General features: G+C 31.9%; 1 protein-coding gene across 7 annotated transcripts in view; it reads left to right on the plus strand.

Annotated features, from left to right (window-relative positions):
- The window catches only part of LRP1 (LDL receptor protein 1), a 627,804-nt gene that overhangs the window by 507,895 nt on the left and 93,011 nt on the right, over positions 1–26,898 (plus strand). For all 7 annotated transcript variants that reach the window (XM_085820318.1, XM_085820321.1, XM_085820322.1 and 4 more), the window contains 2 exons: positions 7,575–7,753; positions 10,135–10,358. In XM_085820318.1, coding sequence (XP_085676444.1) covers positions 7,575–7,753; positions 10,135–10,358 — 403 coding nt within the window. The remainder of the gene's footprint in view (positions 1–7,574; positions 7,754–10,134; positions 10,359–26,898) is intronic.

Here is a 26,898-nt window from a genome sequence, read left to right on the forward strand (position 1 = left end):
GGAAAGAGTTAGAAGCAAAACAAATTTGACTTATTTGTAAAGCTTATTTATTAAACAAAAGGTAAAGAGCAAAAAAAAAAAAAGATGCTATATGCTTGATATTATTAAAAAAATTAGCGATTTTTCCTCCCTGGAACAAATTACAAAAAAAACCTATTTACAAAAAACCAATATTACATGGTTGGTATGATTGTTAATACATTGTATGTCTCCCAGACGATGCAATACAGTCCGTACAGCGCCTAGGCATGCTGAGTATCAAATTATCGATCTGATCTTGGGGGATATTACACCACTCAAAAAGCAATGCTCTCCGAAGTTCTGGTATACATGTAGGAGTAAGTTGATGTGCTGCAACTCGTCGGCCAAGCATGTCCCACACGTGCTCTACTGGATTCAAGTCCGGTGAAAATGCTGGCCAGTCGTACGGGTGATATCCTCTGATTGAAAGCATTCGCTTACTATGTTTGTACGGTGAGGACAGGCGTTGTCATCCATAAACACAAATTGTGTGCCCATGGCACCCTGAAACAAATGTACATGTTGTTTCAGAATGATGTCCCGATCGATTTGGCTTGTCATGGTTCCAATTTGAACATGCAGGTCAATTCTGGAAATTAGAATAATTCCACCCCAAACGAGCACTCCTGCACCACCGTTTCAATGATGTTTTCTTGGTGGTAACGGGTACCTGGAGCTCTCCATATGAAAGTCCAGCAATAACCAGACTGCAAGCTAAACCTAGACTCGAAAACATCGCACAAGCCCACTGTTGCGGTGTCCACAATGCATGCTCTCTACTCCAGGCTAACCGCAGGCGACAGTGAGTTGCAGTAAGTGGAACGCATCTGACAGGTTTATGAGAATATAGACCAATCTGCCCTAAGCATCTGTACACGGTCTGCTTTGAAATTGCTGTACCAGTGGCTGAAGAGAGCTGACGAGACAGGCCTGATGCTGTGCTCCGCCTGTTTCTTTTGGCAGTAACTGCCAAATACCGGTCCTCATTCGGCGTTGTAACTCTGGGGGCAACCTGTGCTGTAACGTCTACTCACATTACCATCATCTTGGAATCGTTGCCAATGCCTGGAAATGACACTCTGGGCAATTCCAAGTTCGTCTGATACTTCCAGTTGGGTACGCCCACATTCCAGACGGCCGATAGTTCTACCACATAAAAAATCATCCAAATGTGTCCTCTATTCAGTTATTGCACTGAAATGCTTAAAAAGCACCTGCGAACAATTTTACTTCTTTGCCTGTATTCCTTATATATCACTCTCTTACATTCTCGTCATTGTGGTGTACCATTGGTGTCATCTGGTTACTTCCTGAAATTTGCATAATGATTCTTGAAGATGTGTGTAGTGATTTTACATGTGATATATTTATTTTAGAGTTCGATTTCCACGTGACTCCGAATTATCCTTAATTTATGCGCATGAGTGTATTAGGAATGTAGCATAAAAGCATAAGTGAAAAAGGCAATTGCAATCTAAATCGTTGTAATCTAAATGTATAATATTATCAGTATCTGCTATTAATTTCAATACTGCTGAAAAAATTATAAATGAATTATATTATAAATCACATGAACTAAATTATAAATTACAAATGTTAGAAATATTTTTAGCGTGATTTAGCGGCCATCTTTGTTAACAAATAATTTCAAGTAATTAATTTTAAAGATAATTCAGCCTGAAACTAGGTTAGAAAATAAGCCACATGCTGAAGCTTAAGCTTTGCCGAGGTGTTAGAAACATCTTCTATTAACTAGAATTGTGATGCAAGAATTTGTAAAAATTATCATTTAAATATAAATTGGCATAAATACAATACAAAGTATATAAATTCTACGTACATGAAAACTTGAAAACAGTACAACAATATGTAAAAAACGAATGGATTAAAAGGGAACTGAAAATCCCAGGATATGAATATAAAGGAGTTTGATTTTTTTTTTTTTTTTTGGTTAATTATGAAAATTTTGCTGACGCTCATAATTATTAATTTATTAATAGAAATTAAATGTATGCCAAAGTACATCGGGTGGAAAACAGAATAACGTTTCTAGTATTAAAATATGGAATTCGTAACAAAGTTAAATAATCTTAAAATAACTTCAATGACTAAAAATGGAAAGCTTAATACGGGAATATATTGCCATAATATTAGTGTGAATTTAGAATGACTTAAGAAGTCAAATTTTTAGATTTAATAAAGAGAATTTTTTTTATTAAATTAGAACTGTTTACCTAAAATGGTAAATTTGAAAGTTAAAACCATTCTGCTATCTAAGAAGATTTGTTAATATTTATCTAAACAAGAAACTTATTTAAGGTGAGCTACAAATCCGATATTTGATAGTTTGATTATGTATCAGTTTTGTGTATGTCATTAATCTATCAATTTTACTATTCAAAACTGATATATAGTATATATATATATCAGCGACTAAAATCTACAACTTGTCAAGTTTTTAATTCTTACAGAGAATAAAAAAGATCTGGCTCATCATTCCTTTAAGCTTCATAAAACTTTTAAAATGAGTGTAAAGGGAATTTATTTTTACTTTAGCACACGCCAGACTTTACATTAATATTTGTTTTGCCTGCACAATTTTTACAATATTGATAAACGAAAATAAAGGCTCGCAGTCTCAATAGAATGTCCCATTAATGGCAATAAATGACTTTTTGTAGCACCCAATCTTCTTGGTAAAGAAATAGGGAAAAGGAAACGTAGCGTAGTTAGTGAATTAGATAAGAGGGGGATGGGGATCTTGGATCAAATTTGGCGCAGTTCGTACCCTACCAAAGTTAGCTATGTAATTAATTAAAATGTCTTTTTTTTAATTTTTTCATAGTAAGTTTTCATAGTTTCATACAATTCCATGTAATTGTCTCAGATTATTCAAAATTCTCAGAATATACATCAGTTTTCTCTATAAAATTAATTTTACAATTTTTCCTTCCTTTTTTTTTTTCAAAATATTTCTGGCTTTTTGCTGTTACAGAATTGGTTGGGATAATTTTTCTTTAGTATTTTTCACATTGCAGCATGGAAAGTTTAGAAGGATTTGAAGGCAAGATTTATAGACCCACGATTCTAGAAGATTCGAGAAATATGTGACAAAATTAAAAATGTCTCCATGGTATCAACACGTAATGGATGCATTTTACAGAAAATTTGCGATGAATTTCTTACTTTTTGGAGAAAGTCTGGGAGAACAATGGAAACATAATATTTGAATGTTTTACTCCTGATACTAGAATCTGTTTTCTTAACATGTTTATCTTCCCTTTATTTTCTCGCCCACCAGCGGCCGAGCGGTAAAGTCACTGAACACTGGTAGTTCGGTCCGAGGTTCGAATCCCACGAACGGGCTGGCTGCATGGGCGTTTTCGTGGTTTTCCCCTTTTGTAACGTGTATATGAGCCAGTTTCCCTTAGAAAGTCCTCCACGAAGGCATCCCTCCCCTTAGGCAGATAGCCCTAGTGAGCTTTGCCATAATTAAATAAACCAACCCTTTATTTTCTCTACTTTTCAGTGGACAAAAGCATGGAAAATGTCAAAAATGCTTCTAATCTTATCACTTGGGCAAGCATTATAGAAAGAGATTTTTTATTAATAAAGAAATTGAAAACTTGCAATTTAAAAAATTCATCTAATATGTCTAAATGGCATCGTACACAGAGCTGGTGCTATGCATTTTCGCACCTGATGCAATCTCTGTGTATCCTAAATTCTGCTGCCTAATGCCTATCTGAATTTTGCTTCCAATGCCTGCTCTAAATTCGAAAAGTTTTGCCATTTCTAGATTTTGTTGTTCTGTGTGTCACTAAATTCTAAAAATTCTGCCACACCTTCTCTGTAACCGGCCTTTACCATATATATTTCATATTTCTTCTGAATGTTCATATTACTAAAGAAATAAAATTAGCCGCATTTTCTGTACATTCTAAATGCATTTAGTGTTTTTTAGAATAACAGAAATCCTTAATTAAATCCAAAAATTCTAAAATTAAAAGGAAACACGTTGAAGAAAGAAACCGAATACATAAAGAAAATTATTCTTCAAAGATATGTGCAGTTATTATTATGTAAATTACCCAATTGCTTATCATTTCAGCCTTTACTATAACTTCCCATTTCTGTTTCCTCATATGATAGAGTTACTGAGCCACATTAAATTTAAATTAAATTGTATTGTCTTTGACCACTAGTCCACATTTTTAGTTTAAATTTGACTGTTCTTGTTTAATTACGTCACCCTGAGCTGTAATTGACTTTGTTAGTATCAGAACATGCCTATAAGTTCTAAGTTCTTTGTCTGATATCGTAGTTACTTTCAGATACAGGGATAATTTGATTCACGTCTATCGGAAGGGGGAACTATTTAACTTTTACCAAATCAAGTAATCCCTCATAGGTACATTGGTACATTGTGGAGAGGTTGACAAGTTAGGAGATAAAGCACACAAAAACTAGTGAGAACATTGATTTGCATATTGAGACAAATTTCTAATTATTGTCAGAAAAGGTCGATAATTAAAGAGAGGGAAATCGATATAAACTAGCGAAAATGTTTGGGAAGGCTTGTAGAGAGATTAGGTATTTTTAAAAGCAGGAAAGATAAAAAATTAACAACGCCTTCACCGGGAATCGAACTGCAGACCTCTGGAATACCGCTACCAGTGTACAAACCACTACACCACGAAGGGTTGCCATGAAGGTGGGAGAAACACCTTATATATTCCCCCTTTTAAAGGGCGACTGAGGTTTTTAGGAAATCCAATCGCCAAATCCTTTGTGTGGAGAACCATCATCCAACACCCATCAAGTAACCATCATCACCATAAAGTAAAACTTATTCTTTGCATCTATTGAGACTTATACAGTCAAAAGTCGTTAATCCGGACTCGTCGGGACTTTGGCGATTCCGGATTATAGATCATCAGTTTAAAACTCGTAAGATGACATGCAGAAATTCTAAAATTTAAAATATGAAACCGTAATTTATGAAATAAAGAACAATTATGATCTAAAGGGTATCAAAATTTACAAAATAAAGCTTAATATTTATTTGTTTACTTTATTAAACATTTCTTTCAATGTAAGTTGTTTAAGTTGCTTCGTTTTATGTGATAATACTTTCTCTTTAATTCTATAAATAGACATAATTTCTTGTTCAGTTACAAAGTTCCGCTGTTCAAGTCCCGTAATTGCTGTGCCGAGAATACCGACTAACTTGTCAATCGAAATTTTTTCGTTTTCACTAACCTCTCTGTCACCTTCTTCATGTCTTTTTCCATTTTTTGCAACAATTCCACTTTTGTTTAATGGACATCGAAACATGCTTTCGCTTTGTAGATCCTTTGGCAGCTCCAGAATCAGAAACTCTTTTTGACATAATTGAAAGTTCAAGCTTACCTTTTATAAAATTGTTCTAACAGTCTTCAAAAAATAATTAGCCGGATCCAATTAAAAGATTAAGGAACAACGCAATCTGCAACATTAACTGAAATAGATAATTAGATAATTTTAGCCTAGCTTATACCGTCTGTTATACATTATGCGCATGCATAAACGCATATGCACGTGGGTAAAGGTATTATGTGCATGCGTAAATGCTATTCATGCACAGAAAGTTTGTAGCTTTGAGGTCCAGATTATGACGTCTGGATTAAAGACTTTGTACTGTAATTGCCATTTTTTCTGTATATGTTAAACAGTTCCCCTTCTCATAAATTGGTTTGGCTGTCAGCCAACACTGCAAATCATGCCAAATATATCTGCTTGGGATGAAGACTGATGTTGTGGCTAAGAAAAACAAGCCTACGAAAAAATTTCTATTTCTGGTGAAAATGTAGTCCAATAATTAACATCTTTTTGGCAAAGATGTATTCTTCAAATACCCCACTGTGGTCAGTGGACAGTGTTCTATATAGTGTAATCGGCTAAACTGGCTTAAATAGTACAATGACTTTACCACAAGTAGGAGATATTAACAGTCTCATTCTGTCAGTTTTGGCTCCAGAGTCAAAGTGGGTAGTTTTGTAAATTCCTTTGTATTTCTGTTTCAATCTTATTCATTTTTACACACAGTATCTGGAATTTACTTCAGATTTTATGTAGAATGATGAATTCAATGGTCACCATGTTCAATACAAATAAACGACACTGTATTGAGCCTAGATCACTTTGCATTATGCATTATAATTTACATGCTGAGCCTAGATCACTTTGCATTATGCATTATAATTACATGCGGAGGCTGCAATACATGTGTCTTCATGATCTTTTTTTTTTTTAATCATGGTGTGTGGTCTTGATATCATCAGACACTGGTCATGATGTATGGGCAGTACTATTTGTATTCCAGACAATGTCTGGTAATTAGTCATTATATAGTATAGGAAAAATTGTAGAAGCACCCAAGAACCCATTGTGTTCAACTTCTATGAACCAAGCCCCAGAAGAAACTATCTTTTTTTTTACAGTTTTTATTTACAGCAATTGAATGAGCTTGGGTTTAGTTTCTTGCAATTAATGGGTTTTGTTTAATACATCTAACCAAACCAAATGCATAAACGTTTTATGGTCTTCTTCATGTGTAACATGAATATAAATCATTTTCCCTCAACACAGTATAATGTCCCTTCTAAAATTATCTACAAAAGCATTTCTCTTGAAGCAAATTGTCCTTCAGTGTTTTGCCCATAATCGGTTACCTAATCAGCAGTAATTTCATGCTGAATAGTTAAATCTTCTTAATACTATATGTAATATTAATTAATATTTAAAACTTTATATTTTTATGAATTTTGTAATTAGACAGCCAATTTTAGTAGAATTATAATTAAAATTGTTGTATTTCCCTGTGCAGTGCAGTGTGAGACGAATTTTAAGAGAAAGCTATGCCAGAAGAGTAAAAATACAGGAGCACATGCTTTTAACACTGAATAAATGGATATCTCATTAATTTGTATTGAAATTTAATAAATGTAATTGACCACTGTGTTAGCTGTAACTGTAATTACATCCTCTTATTGTTTTCCAGAAATCTCAAGAAGCAGAAATTACTAGAAATATCTTATGACGGGTTGAAATCTATAAAAAGCCAGAGAGAGAGATAGAGCATCTCAGCTCAGTTGTTTAGTTAGCTGCTGTTGTTATTATTGCGAGTTGTGTGTGAAATCAGATTAGCTTTCTCTTTGCATTGCATTGTATTTTAACGTTTTTTCAGTAGTTTGAAGTATAACTTTAGATTATATTCTATTACATTTCTTTTGATAAGAATAAATTTTATTAGCCTTTTATTAGACTTGTGTATTCAATCTATTACGAACCTGTATGCACACAACAATATTATATATAATAATATTAGATATCTTATTATATAAAATATTGTTTTTTGGTTTGAAGGTAATAATATATTCAAAATTTGATCTGATTAAAATTATTCATTTTCTAATATTACTTTTAAGCAAACTGCTGCATAATAATGTATATGAATATGAAATTGAACGTAATCTTTGAGATTCACAACATTCATTATCCTTATCTTTTAGGTGGATCATTTAATTGAACCGAAAAGCATCTCAGTTGATTGGATAAATCACCATGTGTATTGGGTGGATGCTGGACTTGACGCAATATCTCTAGCATCTTTTGATGGAGCCCTGCAGCAAACTGTAATATCAACAAATCTTGATCAGCCTGATGATATTGCATTGGATCCAGAAGATGGGTAAGTAAATCCAAAATAATCAGGAATAAAAGCGTAGTATTGCAACTATAATTCATTGTATATTATAATTTAAGTATATAATCTGCTTCACTTTCTGGAACTCCTGCTTTAAGAAATTTTGTAACTGCAAATTCATTTTTAAAAAATAATATTTAAATTTACAAAATGTTGAAAATTAGCTGAAATTTTCCACTGCTTTACATGCTGGTATTTGATTATAAAGATGGAAGGAGTTTATTATATTATACCTGTAAGCGTTTACTGAGTTTAGTATACAGTCAAAAGTCGTTAATCCGGACTCGTCGGGACTTCGGCGATTCCGGATTATAGATCATCAGTTTAAATCTCGTAAGATGGCATGCAGAAATTCTAAAATTAAAAATATGAAACCGTAATTTATGAAATAAAGAACAATTATCTAAAGGGTATCAAAATTTAAAAAAAAAAAAAAAAAAGCTTAATATTTATTTGTTTACTTTATTAAACATTTCTTTCAATGTAAGTTGTTTAAGTTGCTTCGTTTTATGTGATAATACTTTCTCTTTAATTCTATAAACAGACATAATTTCTTGTTCAGTTACAAAGTTCCGCTGTTCAAGTCCCGTTAATTGCTGTGCCGAGAATACCGACTAACTTGTCAATCGAAATTTTTTCGTTTTCACTAACCTCTCTGTCACATTCTTCATTCATGTCTTTATCCATTTTTTGCAGCAATTCCACTTTTTGTTTGTTGGACATCGAAACATACTTTCGTTTTGTAGATCCTTTGGAAGTTCCAGCATCGGAAATTCTATTTGACATAATCGAAAGTTCAAGTTTACTTTTATAAAATTGCTCTTACAGTCTGCAAAAAATAATAAGCGGGATCCAATTCAAAGATTAAGGAACAATGCAATCATTAACTGAAATAGATAATTAGATAATTTTAGCTTACACCGTCCGTTATACATTAAACGCGCAGGCGAAAACGTATTCTGCACTTGCGCACATGCACATGCGCAGTAGTCAAGGTCTTACGCGCACGCGTAAAACGCCTGTGCGCATGTGCCAACGCGGCGCATGCGCAGAAAGTTTTTAGCTTTAAGATCCGGATTATGGGTGTCCGAATTAACGACTTTTGACTGTATTAAAAAAAAATTTTAAAAATTAAATTATAGACTATATGATATTTGGATGAGGCATAAAATTCCTAGAATTAGTTATATGTTTATTATGCATGTCTTCAAATCTGGATTACTGATCATTAATGCCATATTTATATGCAGAATTTCCCCCTTTTTTTACTAATCTCATTGTACAAAAATCAAGAGGGGAAAATTATATGAATAATTTAATTTTTGAAGGATGCAGGTACAGTAAGAACATAACAAATTAAAAGTATCCATTAAGAGGAATGGGAAACTACATGACTAAAAATTTTTCAGAACATTGTGCTAGAAAAGGTGAGGGGGAAAATATACGAAATGGGAGGAATAAACGGGAAGGGACATGCAAATAAATATTGTATATGTTACCGTCATGCAAATATTTTTTTCCTTATTTTGTTCAGTGAGCGTATGTTATGTAAGATATTATGACTTTTAGTTAATCAATAATATCTCTTTATTTTTTAATTGTGTATAAGCAAAATATTTATTTTGTTATATTTTGAAATTTTATGTGAACTTGTTAAGGTTTTTATATATTACCTTTATTATTTTCAATTAGTACTTGGCATTAATAAAAATAGCTTGGAAGTAAATAGGCAAACTTTAGTTGTTAAGTGGGGCTAAAATACATTGTAGAGTCATTAGGTGTTTTGAAGGGGGAGACGTGAAAAATGTGCCATGCTCTCACTGGGACTCGAGGGAGAAAATACCTTATGTACTTCCCCTTTTTTAGAGAGTGACTAGGGAATAGGGGGACTCAATGGCCAAATCCTGATGGTGACGAATTATTGTCCATTACCTCTGTGTTCGGGTGCCATTTCCAGAGTCATTAGGTTTTTTGAAACAGGAGATGTGAAAATTGTACAGTGCCCTTGCAGGAACTCAAACCTGGATTTCTCGAATACATCCTGAGTGTGCTATTGTTACATTACAAAGGCACTGATGGAAGGAGGGAGGTTTTTGATACAGCTGCATTCCCATTTTCTAACCTACTAGCAATCTAAATGAGGCATCTGATTTTATGTTAGGCTGTTTTTATTAATTGCAATTAAAAATTCTTAGTCTAACAGTGTTCTAACAAGCAATTTTTTGCAGCAATGAGTGAAAATTTGTTATCTTTAAATGATGTGGATATATTAAATGCATTTAAGCTTTCTTTTATACATTATTATAGCTACTGAAAGATTCCTTACTGGTAACTTTAAAAAATGCTTTTTTTTTTTTTTTTTTTAGATACATGTTTTGGACAGATAGTGGTGTATATGCAAAAATAGAACGAGCACAACTTGATGGAAGTGAAAGACAGATAATTGTTGAGAAAAATATTATTTGGCCTACTGGTATTGCAGTTGATCATCCTGCAAAAAGAGTCTATTGGGCTGATCCTAAGGCCTCTCGAATTGAATCTGTTAATCTGGATGGAAGACATAGGCATATAATAAAAGCATTTAGTTCTGGTATAACACAGTTTATTCATTATAATTTTGAAACTAAAGGGACAATGGAGTATTGGAAAATAGATTGTTTTTAATTCTTTGTGCATAATTTTAGTAGGAAATTGTCATATTTCATCAATGACAGAAATTTCTTTGAAAATGTAAGAATTTAGTATGCATCTTTTTTAATTCTTTGTGCATAATTTTAGTAGGAAATTGTCATATTTTATCAATGACAGAAATTTTTTTGAAAATGTAATAATTTAGTATGCATCTTAATTTCTATGACAATTTACATTTTTATAAGTTTATACATTTTGTATTTTAGGACTTCTACATTATGGAATATGTAAATTCTAGGCATTTAATAATTAAATTATTCCTTTCTGCAGTGGTAATAAAGGTGGGGATGATAAGAATGCATTCATTTTCATTTGTAATGTTAATATGTATTTGTAATATTAATGCTTGAGAGAAGATGTATTAAAATAATTCATATTTTTTATTTTATAATTTTTGAGTATAAGTAAGCTGTAAGGTTTAAATGTTCATAGAATACCTTTCCTCTCATTGTTTTTTTTTTTTTTTTTTTCCCCCTATCATCGTCAGACTTTCAAAAACTCATGTTTGATAAGTAATGACATCAGCTTTGCTCTTTCAAGTCAGTTCTTGATCAAGAGTAAATCTACCATAATTTCAGGTTGATAAGCTGCAACAGTGTATTTTCCGCACACATGATAATTCAGTAAAAAAATTAAAGTTGAGCTGCACTGCTGTATATGCGGAGGCAAAGCATTTGAAAACATAGCACTTAATATTCATTTGTTCAGTAAATCTCTTCCATACTGATATAATGACCATTAATAGCATTTTATAGCATTTACGATGCAACTGTAATCAGTAAATAAATAAATTTAAAAAAATTAGCAAACATCTTATCTTGAACTTACCAAAACTGAACTCTGCTGATTATGTTATTTTTATGAGTTAAATGAACTTTATTACCATAAACTACCATATTATGAAAAAGAATGCATACATAAGATAATCAAACAATTTTGTAATTAAAATAAACTACATTTATTTATACGAAGCCTTCAAATGCTGACTAACTAGTGTCAGAATTAAATAAATTTAACAAATGTCTATCAGGGTCACTTTCAGCATTCTGTTCTAAATCTTTTTCTTTCACTGTCAGTGTCTTCATTTTAGTTTTCTTTTTCTATGATTTCTGATGAAAGCTGGACTGATTGCCATGCTTTATTGACTCACAAGGCAACCGTTTTATACGAAGCTTTTCCCATCTATCTGTAATTTGTGAAGGAATAGACTCCACATCCATTCCTCCCACTGCCTTTTTTAGTTCATGGCTAAAAATTATATTGATGGTAGAGCTGTAAAATTTTTGTAAACCCATCTGGTATTACTAAGCCCATTGGTGCTAAGTTTTTTTTTTTTTTTTTTTCCCTTAAGTTTTCACCATATCTTCTAAATGGGATCACTCTGAATCCAGCCCAATGAGTCCCCGAAGTTGGTAAAAAACACCTTTTGTTTTTCAATAAATTTCTCCCCTCTATCCAAATTTCGTTCTTTAGTTTTCATAGATTGATACTCTGAAATTTTTTTATTATTATTATTATTATTATTATTAAGGGCCAGTCCACAAGAAACTTCTATCCATTTGTTATTTTGGTCCTAATGGATAATTTTCTTGCTTAATGAACCTGAAATGCCAACTTGTTCCTCCAACAAAATTATTAATGCCCATTTGCAGAGCAATTGCTTTTTGTATGAAAGTTAATTCTAACTGTTGATACTGATAATCCCTATTTTGTCTACTGTTTTGTCTATTTATTTAAATTTTCTTCTAAAACAGAGCAGTCCATGATACCAGTCTGACAAGATCTTTTATTTTTAGACATTTTCAGTAATTCTTCGTGTTTGGACTTCCACCACCAAATGCATCTCTCATCAACTTGAAATTCTCTAGCTGCAGCCCAATTTCTAATTTCTATTCCTTTCGTCATTGATGAAAGCTTAAAAGCAGCTATATAACTTTTTCTTTGAGTAGGAGCCATAATAATTTAAAAAATGCAACAAGGCTGAATCATAATGTAAGCAGTGCAACAAGTAAGCAATAAGCAAGACACAAAGCAGTAAGACACGTGGAAATATGGACACAGAACTTGGCAAAATAAAAGTTTCTCTTTCCAGTTAAAATAAAAAAGGGGGTCATTAGAAAATGTAGATAACACCACAGGCTTTAGCAGAAAGTACATGCATTATGGGTCTTTAAACTGAGTACATTCAACTGCAGTTAGATAAGTTTCAAACTTATGGCACTGATTTGATACAGTCTGAGTGCCTATAACGGGCTAAAATATCACAGCAAATTCCACATTAACCATTTTGTGTGTGCTTAACTTCTAATGCTGATCTAAACTAAAATTCTAAAAACAGCAAAGTTCTAAAAACAGCAAAAATAAAATTCCTTTGGGTATGCTGTCCTGGCAGATACACCACAACCTAAATTTTCAACTTTTAAACACATGCATGATAAGCTGCAACTTATCAACCCCAAATTAAGGTACATAAAAGGAGATGCTATTGACAGAGGCTTTTTACCTAACATTATTGATGGTTTAAATATTATCTCAGCATTACCAAAAGCACTTCTCATTTCAAGACATACATTTTGCAAAACTGTTGTCATTCCTTTTCCATGGATTAGCTACAAAATTGCATGCATTTTATAGAAATTTAATTGTCAGGTTGTTTTTTTCTTTGTAATAAAATTTGCAGTTCTGTACTTAAAGAACCCATTCTAGATATGAACTCTTGGGTGTATATAGAATTCCTTGTCAGTGTGGTTTCATATACATTGCTCAGACTAAGCGAGCCTCAAAATTTCACTCTAAAGAATATGAAGTGTATGTTTAGGAAAAAAAGAAATACATAAATCTATGTTCCCCAAGACTGTTGGTCAAAAAATCACATTCTCCATTTTTCTGCAGCCAAAATCATTCAAAAAAAATTTTCTGTTGAATTTTCTAGAGGCTTTTCATGGTCATAAAAATCTTGCAATTGTAGTTAATAATCCAAATTCCAATCATCTTTCTCTGAGTTTTTAAGGAAATTATTTCATTTTTATCAGTGGATGTTGCAAGTAGCTTTGCTGTTTTTCTTTCATTGTTATCACCTGAGCACAGGCTTTCTGCTTCGTCATTTACATTCCTGCAGCTGAAGAAGGGTGTTCTATATTTAAACCTTTGAAACAAGTTCGGAAAATTCATGAATATTGTACATTATTGTTGCCTTAGTACCTCCAATAAAGTAAATGATTTCCTTAAATTGTGATAATGTAAATTATAATGAAAATAAATCATAAAAGACTGAGCGCTAACGAAATGACGTCTCTGTGTTTTGAAAGGTTCTTCTGTTTTAAATATAGTTTCTGTACATCCTCATTCAAATTTAATGGTGGTATTTTCTCCCCCCCCCCAAAAAAAACAAAAAGGACTGTGATTATAGGCATTCTTTAAGATATTCCAAGTTTGTTTCCTGTTCACTGCAATAAAGTAACTGCCACAGTAAAAAAAGATGGTATAAATATTATTCCCAATGCAATCATACTGTGCATACATAACTATCATACTGTAATTAAATAATTAAATAAAGTCTTTTTCATATTCTTCAAATAGAAAAGGTATTCTTATTGGATTTTTGCCTAGTTTAATATTTAAGTTTAGCATGAGTGCCTTCCTTATAGTAATGCAAGTTGCCACAAATATTTACACTGTAAAGAAGTGCAGTGTAATTAAAGCAAGATATAATGAGGTATGTTTATATTTTTAAATTGCCTTTCTATTGGTGGTTAAAATGTTTTGGTCTATTCTAGTCTGTTAATGTCAACTTTTATCACTGAAAAAAGGAGCTGGAAATGTGCAAGAATGCAAAGTAAAATATAAAATCAAAGCTAAAAAGCAATCTCATTTTGTTTTCATCATATTTTATTACCACTAATCTTTTGCAAATATTTTTTTTTTCCATTTGAAAAGATGTTATTGTGATTATATTTTTTCCAAGTACTTTTATTTCTTTTTTTGATGCATATCACTCCTTTGTAAAAGAGGTGTTTTTCAGTTTTCTCGTGGGGCAAAGTTATTAGTGATTGACCAAAAGAGTGTGTGAAGGCAGAAAAAGTTTAGGTTTGTACTAGTCATCACATTTATAAAATATCTTAAACATATTACAGTACATTCAGGTTTCAAAAACACAGCACCTATATCAATTTTGATCAACGTTTTTTCTGTCACTTTCATTCTCATTTTCTGGAGGTGACCAAAAGTTTTTAATTTGCATCATTAGTAAATCTATTAAAATAAGTAAAGGGAGGAAATTTTGTTGGATATGCTTATATAATAAAGATTATGAAATATTCATTAAGTAAAAAAAAAGTATAGTATGGTTGTAACGAAAGTTTTCTGCCAAAAAACGTTCTTAATAAAGTTAGAAAAATAAATATGAAAGCAGTATTACCACCCAAATTTATGATTTTTCTGCCAACGTTTTGGTAATTTTTCAAAACCTTCAGCCGAGAAACTTGGTGGCTGCAAATACAAAAATAGATCAAACTCATTTTGGACATTTTGTGCAGAATGGAAAATAGCACCAGCAAGATGTTGCTGCAGGTGTGAAAAAAGTTAGAAGTCTGAAAGAGCAATGTCAAGACAAGATACTCTTTAAGTGTAATACCTCAGCAATCCCAACAGATACAAAGCAGATTGAGCTTCGCGACGCTGCCAACGAGCTCACTGGGCTAGGACCAATCCCCTTTTCAGCCTGTGCTGTTGAATTAAATCCACTTTTCATCACAAATGATGATCCAGTAAAGAATTTTGTCCTTGCAATGATATTCAAGGAGATTACTGCAGACCCGAACAAAATGTCTGTCCTTATCTGCTTGAGTTAGCTCATGTAGCACCCAATCATTAAACTTGTGCATTAAGTTTATGCGAGCGGGGTTAATGGATATGGCACTGACATCTAACTCCTTAGCAAGCTCTCGGGTGGTTGCATACTTATCTTCTTCCACAAGTTCTCACAGATGAGCCTCATCAACATCGGTAGGCCGGCCAGAGCTTTCTGCTTCTTGAATGTAAAAGTCCTTGTTTTTGAACTTTTGGCACCAAACCTTTGCAGTTTCATATGATACACCATTAGTATCTAAAGCTGCACATGATTTAGTGACATTCTGTAGAACTTTTTGCAACAGAACGAGAAGTAAATGATGGTTTCAATCTGGTAGCATGATAGTTCCTTTTCAGACATGTTGTACATAATGATAATGATATTTTTTTACAAATTTTGCAACACGATGGTCTGAAGTAAGTCTCTTTTTTTCAAATGCCAAAAATCATGCGACAAAATATGATTAAACATGCCATTGCGAACTATTTGCCCAGGCGGTATTTGCAGTGCCGGTAAACTTTCGTTAAAACCCAATATTTCCTGCATAGTGATAAATTATAATCTGAAGTATAAAGAAATGTTTCCTGCTTTTTAGTTATTCAATAGCAGTTTGCATAGATTGTGATTAAATATTCATTAAGTAAAAAAAAGTATAGTATGGTTGTAACGAAAGTTTTCTGCCAAAAATTGAATATTGAGTGATTTCCTGTATACACTCACTTGTTTCATGAAGTGTTATGGTGTGTTTCTGCTTTGTGTGTGAGAGCATATGTGTCTGAATACATTGTATTCCAGTTCTCCAGAGAGCATCAAGAGCTGCTGTGGATCATGTGGCATATATTAGCAAATGAGCACAAAGCAAGATCATACAAATGACTTTCCTTCTGTTATTTCATCAAAGAAATGTAATATCTTTGTGATGTGTCATGTTTGTCATTGCAATTTTTTTTATTTTGCTGGAAGGGCCAATGTTTTTAAACTTGTGCCCATAAACAAAAACACAAGGATAATTAAAGTTAGACTGCAAAATAGAAAAAATTAAATTTCTCTGTGGAAACAAAGGACCAAAAAGTTACTAATGTAGAATGCCTCTTCCCTGCCTTTTTACTAGAGCACAACCTGCATTGGAGCATGCTGCAGCCTTAGTTATGAAAATATTTCCCGATAGCAAAATTGCTAAGAAGTACTCAAGTGCAAGGACAAAAAGGGTTTAAATTTTAAGAAAATTGGTATGAAAAATAAATCTTCATTTATTTGATACATTAAAATTTCCAGTCTGCCTCTCTATAGATAGAAGCAACAATGTTACATAGAAAAAAATGTTAAAATTACCTTTTACATTTTAAGGTGACTAACTTCCTCTTTGGTGCCACGACAAAAAAAAAAAAAAAAACTAAAACTAAAACTAAACTAAGTACTTACTTAGCATTTACTACTCTCAATCAAAATCTTAACACTTTATATAAAAAAAAGTATGAAATATTCATCCCTGGTGTTTTGTTAGACTCAACGATTATTTGTCAAAACAAAATACAAAAATGCATTTCCATACCAAAATCATTAACACGCTATCTCTCACTAAAATAAAGCTAATTCAAATCTCCAAACTGAAAACACATAAATTTCATTACAAATCTAGAGATAGCCATAAACCCAGTGCCTTTAAAATACAGCACAGAACTCTTCAAAACACCAGAGAAGGCTAAATCTCACACTGAAAAAGTCTACTCACAAAAATTATTTTTAAATAGTCACAACTCTTAAAACTGATTCTCAACTACCCAGGTTCGAATTGGAGTAAAACCAAACCATGTTTCCGTAAGGAACACATGGATGACCTACAGTAGACCACAATTAAAACTCAAAAGAAACATACAGTAATTAAATCAATAAACACATTTATTAAATATTCCAAATATTATAATTTAAGATAGCTGGCCAGACTACCGCTACAAAATCTTTTTATTTTAAAGTTATTCATAGATTTTATATATATATATATATATATATCCATCTTAGTTTTAGCGTTATTCAATTCATACAAAAATCATAGTGAAGCACCTCACAGTTATTAATCTTTTTAACGGGTACTCAAGAAATTTAAACTCATGTATAAAGCTAATTTAGAATAAATCATATTTCTTTCAACCATGACACATCAGTATATTTATCTTCAGTCATATTGAAATTAAATGAACATAGCAATTAAACATTAAAACAAAAATTCACTCCCTCAAATTAATTCAATTATAACTTATGACAGTTAAACATTAATAAAAACAAAAATCACTTTCTCAGCTATAAATTGAGTAACAAAAAAAATATTTAGATTTTCGTCTACATAACATGACAGCTCAAGCTTTAGAATTTAACATTTCCAAAATCCTAAAGATTAATTATTAAAAGAAACGCAAAAAGAAAATAATAAAACTCACAGATTTGGAAACTCAAGGGTCCATTAAAGATTCTTGCCCTTTTCCCAGTCCACACATAATGGTGCTCGAAACGATCGCTCTTGACGGGGAAAGCTGCGCCTTCCAGAATTCGAAGATCGCCCTTACAAAGATGATTACTGCAGGCTACAAGACAACAGGAGATGACAATCTGGATCTTCAGGGCAAGTAATTCAGAATTAAATTGTGATGCAATCAAGTCAAATCTGTGGCTGAGCAGGGGTATTGTGGGACTTATCTCCAAATCATAAGCCAACTTCGCCGACTCTGTCACGACGGGAGCCCACACGATCTTGGACAACTTTCCGTAACCAGAACCTCGGATCAGCTTTAACTGAAACCATAATCGCCTCCAAAGAGGTCACTGGGTTAAACTCTTCTCAAAAGTAGAACAAAATTGGGCTAACTGTCACAAAAAAAAAAACTCCAAGATAAGGCAAAGAAGGGAGTAACGTAAAATTACTCGCCGGACAGTATCACGGTACAACCCGCATCGCACACCATACGGTCTGCCGCAAGCAAACCACGGGAACTGGTCATCAGTGACCGCGGCTGACCCCATGGGGGCTGCCATCAAAGAAGCAAACCCGCTGAAGCTCTGAAAAATCTGCCAAAAATTTCTTTTTCCTCTCATGCAATGGCTTAAAAAAACTTGGGTGACACTCACAAAGAAACGCCTCTAATTCACCATTGGCTCAGATAATACTAAAATTAAAAAATTAGCCGATCTTAAGCAAACTTGCTTCCTGTAGCGAATTAGAACAGAGGGAATAAACAACAATGAAAATTCAAAGAAATTCAGAACTCTCTACAAGATGACAGACCCTTTCTTTCCCAAGCAACAGAAGAATGTTTTCAATTGTAATTCAGTTAAACTTGCAACATCCGTAGGTAATAAATACGTCACCCAGTTCTCTACTTCAGAAAGGCCGAAATACTTTCTCTCCTCCACACCCTAAACATGTGGTCAACCCCATGAAAACAGGAAAATGCAGCTGGGCAGTCCGACCCTTGACCCTCGCAAGAAGCCAACTCATGAGAAATGGAAATACACCCGCTCCCTTTTAACTGTAACACATCTTCAGCTAAACTTAAAAGAGCCTTGCCATAATTGAATGAAAAGTACAATACTAAATATTATACATTAATTCGTATATATGAACATTACAAATTCGTTGTTCACAGTAAAATATTATAATTACTAAGAATACCTTATGAACAGTAAAATAATACATAATAATTGTACACAATAAAATAATACATAACAATTTTCCATAACAACAATACCAATGCAAAACTGAATTAAATTCAGTTTTGTCATTGTTCACAGTAAAATAGTATAATTACTAAGAATACCTTATGAACAGTAAAATAATACATAATAATTGTACACAATAAAATAATACATAACAATTTTCCATAACAACAATACCAATGCAAAACTGAATTAAATTCTTGTTTCTTTTCTTTCTTCCCCCCAATCCCGAATGTTCAGAAATTGAGTGCAGTTTATATAATATCCCTGCTTTAGAAGGCGATTCGACTGGTTTTAATATAGCACATCTCATTATTCAATCTAAGAAAATGCAGTTCCTCTGGATAATTGCTTCGCACTTGGTGCTGAAAATGCACCATTAACGGCAGGCTTCAAGACTGGTATTGCAGGTATCTTTAAAAAATAAATAAATAATAAAAAAGCAAGTTTTGCAAATTAAGAAATGTAGCTGTTTTTGTTTTCTCCAAGTTTTTTATTTGTTTTATTTATTTAATTTTACCTTCAACATCTAACAATAATTGATAAGAAAACTTTTTTGTTTAACTTTTCTTCAAGAAATCTGCAGGACACTTGGAATTCTTTCCCATTATATCCCACAGAAAATTTTATTTACAGCTACAATCCGTTTACTTATAGAAGAACATCTATCTTTTTGTGTGCCATGTGTGTGTGTGTGTGTACATGCATGTGTGCATATGGGGTACGTAAAATGTAAGCAATGTTCATGGCCATTCTTAAATTTAGCAGCTGAAAGAGGAGCAGCTTTTAACCAATAAGTGTAGATAAACACATTGTTGATATTTACTGTTATCTTAAAAAGAGTTCGAAAAGGAAGAGAAAATTGAAACAATTCCAATAGCTGTAAAATACTAAAATAAATTTAAAAAATTGAAACTTATATGTACACATTGCACAAAAAAGAAAAATGGGACCTCATTCTACTAAACCAATTGTCTCTCATTTCCCATGTCTCGAAGCACAGCTTAAGATCTATATTGGATTTATACATAGTTATTTTGACACAAAATCGGACGTTTCCTGAAATAACATACCAATTTTTTTCCATATTTTGATTCTACGACTCAAATTATGCCAAGATATTAAATATTGTAATTTTTTATGAGAAATTTATGAACAAATTTAAAAATTTACCTGGCCTTTATTTTTTTCAGTTTGAGGCAAGAATAATTCACTCTGCGAACTTATTAATTTATAGCAACCTATTCCCCTTTTTTTTTTTTTTTTTTTTTTTTTTGTTTGTTGTTGTTGTTGTTGTTGTTGTTGTAAATGAGTGGAAAAAAGGTCATAGGTAATACTTTCAAATAATTTTAACAAAGTGTGTAAACCACATTTGGCATTGTTATGGCTTGTAACAAATATGCCAAATTTCAAAACGCTAGTGTGCAAATTCATGTATATCTTAGGAAATATGGAATAAAAAAATCTTATTTTTTGTAGATATACTTAGAAATACATCTACTTTAAGATGATGGTAAAAATTTTATAGATTATATATATTTTTTTTTAATTTATAGAAATTATGTAAAAATAAATCATAAAAAATAGACGAATTTTATTTGGAATGACCTAAATTTCAAAATGTGAAAGGATGAATCAAATAAGTTTAATAAAAAAGAGATATTAAATATATACCAAGTTCAATCAACATGGAGGAGCTAAAATTTTCAGAGCTAATTTTGTAAAAACTACTCGTGGGATTTTTACAAAGCGTGGCTTGGCATAATTTGAGTCGTAGAATTGAAATACGGAAAAAAATTCATATGTTATTTCGGAAAAAGTTCGATTTTGTTTCAAAAACCTATGTTAGAACAATGCTATATATAAATCTAATTTATATCCTAGGTCATGCTTTCCAGACATGAAAAATGCAGCTTTAATTTCAACAATCAGTCCAGTAGAATGGGAGATATAGAACTGTCCTCCATTTTATTGTGCAAGGTTTACACCAGGGATGTCAAACTCCTAGGTACACTTGGGCCAAACAAACAAAGTTTAACTTTAGGCGGGCCCCAAAAAAAATCAATATTCATAGAAACGTAGATTTATTTCGAATAATACAATAATAAATATATATTTATATAGAAAAGAACAAGAAAAATTTAATGTTTACGTCCTGATACCTGACATTTCTTCTCTGCTATTATCTTTCCTATTTCGGGAGAAATTTTGTTTGCAGTGATAACTTTCAACGCTGACGCTAGGTGAGCATCATTAATACAGTTTCTAATAGGAGACTTATTACCTTTCATGACTGAAAATAACTGCTCGCACCGATAAGTGCTACCAAACATGGAAATAATTTAATATGCGAATTTTCGAGTATTTTCAAACCTGGCTGGTAAATATTTGTAAAATTCAGGCACGCCCACTTCAATGAATTTTGCTTTCAAATTTGAGTTGCATTGAATCTCGATCACCTCCATTTGCATATGGCTGGGTACTGAGTCAATACTTATTGAGAAAATCGAAGAAAACAAAAAAAAATTTGTCTTCGAGGGAACTAAAATCATTAAACCTCGTTTCAAATTCAGTTGTTAAATTTGCAATTTTTTCTGCGTATTTTTGATACGAACAAGTATCATCTAAACTTGATTTCTTCATGCTGCACGTCGGGAAGTGCGTCAAATCTTCATTTTTAAGTTGTTTTACCCAAAGAACTAGTTGACATTTGAATGCTTTAATTATGTCAAACACGTTCGTAATGATATGATCTTTTCCTTGTAACGATAAATTTAAATCGGTTAAGTGTTTGGTTATATCAACCAAGAAAGATAAATCTTGTATCCATATTGGATCGTAAAACAAACTTACGTCTTGATTTTTCATTTTTAAAAACTGACAGATTTCTTCTTTCAAATCCCAGAATTGTTTGAGAATCTTGGAGCAAGATAACCAACGTACCTCGGTATAGTAGGACAAACCCGAATATTCACTATCTAACTCACTTAAGAAAGCAGTGAATTGACGCTGATTTAAACCTCGAGATCTTATAAAATTTATAATTTTTTTTATATATGACAAAACATTCTCCATATTTATTACTTTCGTGCATAGAACTTCTTGATGTATAATACAATGCATATGATGAATGTTTGAACCATGAATTTCACTAAGTTTTTTTCTTAGTAATGCTACGAAGCCCTTGTTTTTCCCGGTCATTGATGGAGTGCCATCTGTAGCTACAGAATTTAATTTTGCCAAAGGTAGATTGTATTTCTGCAGAAATCCAAAAACACAAGTAAATATATCTTCTTCTCCTGTGGTAGTACCAGGCATCGGTATTAGTTCCAGTAATTCCTCAAAAATGTTAAAATTCTTGTCACAAGAACGAAGAAACACTGCTAATTGAGCTTTGCCACTAACGTCCATGCTGTCGTCACAGGCAATTGAGAAACTTTCGAAACTAGATGATTTTTCTTTGATCTGATCACTTAAATTCGCGGCTAAATCAGTAACTCTTTCCGCAACTGTATTTCGAGACAATGAAATTGATTGAAAGGCCTTCACATTTCCAGGACAAACAATTTCTCCAGCTTTCATTAGGCATTCCTTGATGAAATCACTGTCAGTAAAAGGCTTCGAATGTTTAGCTATCAACTCGGACAAGACGTAGCTTGCATGTACCGCCGCTTCACTTTCTTGCAAGACTTTACTAAACGTGGACTGTTGCTTTTTCACTCCTAACTTGAGCTCTTTCAACTTTTCTTCTCTCATTAATCCTTTGTAATTGTTATATTTCGATTTGTTTTGTTCGTAATAACGTTTAATATTATATAACTTTGGTACATTAATAGTATTATTACATATCAAGCAAATTATTTTATCTTTTATTTCACAGCCAAAATATTCTAATTCCCATTTTATTTGGAATATTCTATGTTCGTCAGCGATTTTTCGTTTAATTTTACTACCACTTGGTTTTGATATAGACATACTGAATACTGGGCTGAAAGGGCTGGAATAAACACGGTTAACGTTAAAAAGTTAACAAACATTTATTCTTTCCACAAGAGATAAATAAAAATGCTGAAATATTTCTTCAAAAATATTCTAACAATATCACAAAATGTCAAGCGTTTAGCAAAAATCATTTCAAAACAGAGAAACTAATTCTATCTCACAGCGAAATCGCTACAAATCAATCACAGCATTAAGTAAACAAACAGTTCGCTAGAACTACAGCTACTACTGAGATGAGTTGTTTGTTCTCAGCTTTTATAAGCTTTATAATTAATTTCTCGAATATACTGGAAACATCTATAAATATCTGGATTTTTGTGGATGGCAACAGCAATTACGAGATATTTATTTATTAGGTATTAAATGCACGCTCTGTTCTATTTTTAACCTTCCAATGCAGCTGTCTTTTCAAAAATCTTCTGCGTTGCTAAGGCAACATGAAGCAAATCTAATTACAATTCTAAATAAAAAAAACTAAATAAATAAATAACTATGAAATCCATAACAATATGAATTAAGTAATAATTAATAATAAAGCAAAGTGCATGCACATGCATGCACCAATATATCGTACAAAACTATGATTGGAAAACCGAGACCATGAGTTCGGCCACATTCGGCTATCGGAATATGCGTACAAGTTCTGAGTGCACGTGTCCCCCAAAAGCCGAAGGTAGCTGAATGCAAGCTACTCACATGCATTTGTAATTTAAGTAGTGTGTGTGTCAGCTCACTGTGAGTAATCTAACAACACTGAATAAATTATCGTTAATTACTTAGCAGTAAATATTTCATTTTTTTTCTTCGTCGATATGTTATTTTATTATTATATATTATTATTTACTGATATATTGGCCGGGCCGCAAAAATATTTGTTGTGGGCCGCGAGTTTGACATCCTTGGTGTACACTGCATGAAAAAAGGGGGGGCAGTTCTGTATTTTCCATTCTACTGAGCCGTTGATGAAATTCAAATTGTGTTTTTCATGTCTCGAAAGTGCGTCGTAGAATATATATAAGTTAGATTTATATGCGGCATTTTTCTAACATAGGTATTTTGACACAAAATCGGACTTTTTCTGAAATAACATATAAATTGTTTCCCATATTTTGATTCTACAACTCAAATTATACCTAGATATTAAATTTTGTAATTTTTGGTGAGAAATTTTTGGAAAAATTTTAAAATTTATCTTGCCGGATTTTTTTTAGTTTGCACAAAGAATAATTCACTTGGCGGAATTCTAAATTTATAGTAACCTACTTACTTTCCTTATTTTTCATTGATGCACGAGTGGAAGAAAAGTCCATCATTCATTATTTATAATAATTTTAATTAAGTGCTTAATAACTATATGCATATTTTCATTATTATCACATTTATTAAATATGACAAATTTCAAAATACGCCAAATATTATAAAATACGCCAAATAATTCACTTGGCGGAATTCTAAATTTATAGTAACCTACTTACTTTCCTTATTTTTCATTGATGCACGAGTGGAAGAAAAGTCCATCATTCATTATTTATAATAATTTTAATTAAGTGCTTAATAACTATATGCATATTTTCATTATTATCACATTTATTAAATATGACAAATTTCAAAATACGCCAAAATGTAAATTCATGCATATCTTAGGAAATTTTGAAAATCTAATTTTTTTGTACATATGCTTAGAAATACATCTACTTTAAGATGATGTTAAAAATTTCATAGGTTATAATACAAAAAATTTATAAAAACTATTTAAAAATACAAACTTTAAAATAAATCATAAAAAATGTGCAAATTATATTTGCATTAAGCCTAAATTTTGAATTATGGAAAAGGGAATCGAAGTAAGTTTAATAAAAAAAGAGATATTAATAAATATATATCAAATTCAATTAACATTGAGGAGCTAAAATTTTGAGAGCTAATTTTTAAAAAACTGCTTGTGCGATTTTTACAAAATTTGGCAGTTCGGCAGTTGAGTCGTAGAATCGAAATATGGAAAAAAATTGGCATGTCATTTCAGAAAAGTACGATTTTGTGTCAAAATACCTATATTAAAACAATGCTATATATAAATCTAATGAATATCCTATGTGCTTTCAAGATATGAAAAGCGCAAGTTGAATTTCGTCAATCGGCCAAGTAGAACAGGAGATATAAAACTGTACCCCCTTTTTTTTTTTTCCACAGTGTACATGCTTGTTTTTGTTCGAGAAGTATTTATCTAGAATCCTGGACCACTTCTTACATTTTTTAAGGAAAATGTCTGTATTGAAAGCTATAAAATACCTAAAGTAAATGGAGTTGTACTTCCACTATTAAAATAGCTGTGAAAAAAATAAAGTAATTTCTACACCTATGAGCAATTTAATTGGCAGTTCTGTAAACCATATTGCAAAATATAAGCTTAGAACTGGTACAGTGTTCTCTCAACATAAAAAATTGCTTGACAAAGGAAACATTTTATGATTGCTGTAAGTTTATCTTGTGAAGAATGAATATTTATATTTTTGACTTCAGACCTTAACAAAGCTTTGTGCTTTTTTGTATGCTTCATTTTGCCATCATTCTGTGTTCTTAACACAATTCTGCAGCATAAAATTCTATTAATTCATTAGTGGCCAAGTGGTAAAGTAACTGAGCACTAGTAGTACTAGTAATGTCACTAGTAGTACGGTCCAAGGTTCGATCCCAATGAATGGGATGGCTGCATGGGTGTTTTCATGGGTTTCTTTATGTGTAATATGTATATGAGCCAGCTTCCCTTAGAAAGTCCTCCACAAAGGCATCCCTTCCCTTAGGCAGATTGCCCTTGAGTGGTTTGCCATAATCAAATAAACCAAACCCAATCAAACCATTAATTCAAGTTTTGAAATCAGTGATTAGTTATGTATTTGAAGATATTTTATCAAAATTTGTAAAATCAACCTTTGTTTTGTCTTCTAATTTTATATATCATGTGATTTATGGTAAAACAAAAAATCATAAGTAAGATGAAGATTTGTAATGATAACTGCAACTAACAAAGTAGTGAAAGAACTTTCATAAGACAAAAAAAAAGTTTTATTTCCACGTCAGAAGTTACTTCTGCCAAGTATGTAATTACATACTTCATAAATTTCCAATCAACAATGAAGTAATTTTACTTGCTAAAGTTGCTGTTACTTCTGCTCTAGCAAATGCAGCTTTTTCTGATTTTTTTAAGTATATTTTTTAATACATTTTCAGTTTTACCTCATTTAGTTTTGAAAGACAATGATATTGATATTGCAACTGATATATTGCAGTTTGCAAATTAGAAAACTTTAATAAAGTTATAAAACCTGCAGGGCTTAACACCTAATAGAGTTTAATTGGAAAATGATAAGGTACTGATGGAATTTGAAGCTATGGAATAATTTTGGCCATTCACACGATTTGCCATAGTAATGCAAAATGTGAAAAGATTTTCAAGTATTTTTGTACTATTTGCATCTAAGAATTAGTAACTGAACTTTGAGATGTTAATTAGTTACTGTTTAAAGTTAATTCATTATTGAAAAATAAATTTTCTTTTTAAGTATTTGTATCATTTAAAAAATTTTTGAGAAAATTCTCATGGTTTTTTGAGTGTCATAGAATCGTAAGTATGGGACAGATTTTTTTTTTTTTTTTTTTTTTTTAATTTCGAATATTTTAAGAAAGTAATAAATATTAGTTATTTTACGCATAAAAACTTACGTGTCCATAATCTGTATGCCATAGTTTTTACTGGACATCAGTGTGCTTCATGTGTTATGTCATTTGTCTCTCATAAAATGATCTGCAAAGGGTATTATTTTAATTATTACAAATATGTAGTCTAAATTGATTAATGACTGTGCTTTTGTGTATGTTAAAA

Source organism: Stegodyphus dumicola, chromosome 7 (assembly GCF_044657685.1).
Source record: "Stegodyphus dumicola isolate Sdum_Otavi_A_Nest chromosome 7, ASM4465768v1".
Taxonomy (NCBI): Eukaryota; Metazoa; Arthropoda; class Arachnida; order Araneae; family Eresidae; genus Stegodyphus; species Stegodyphus dumicola.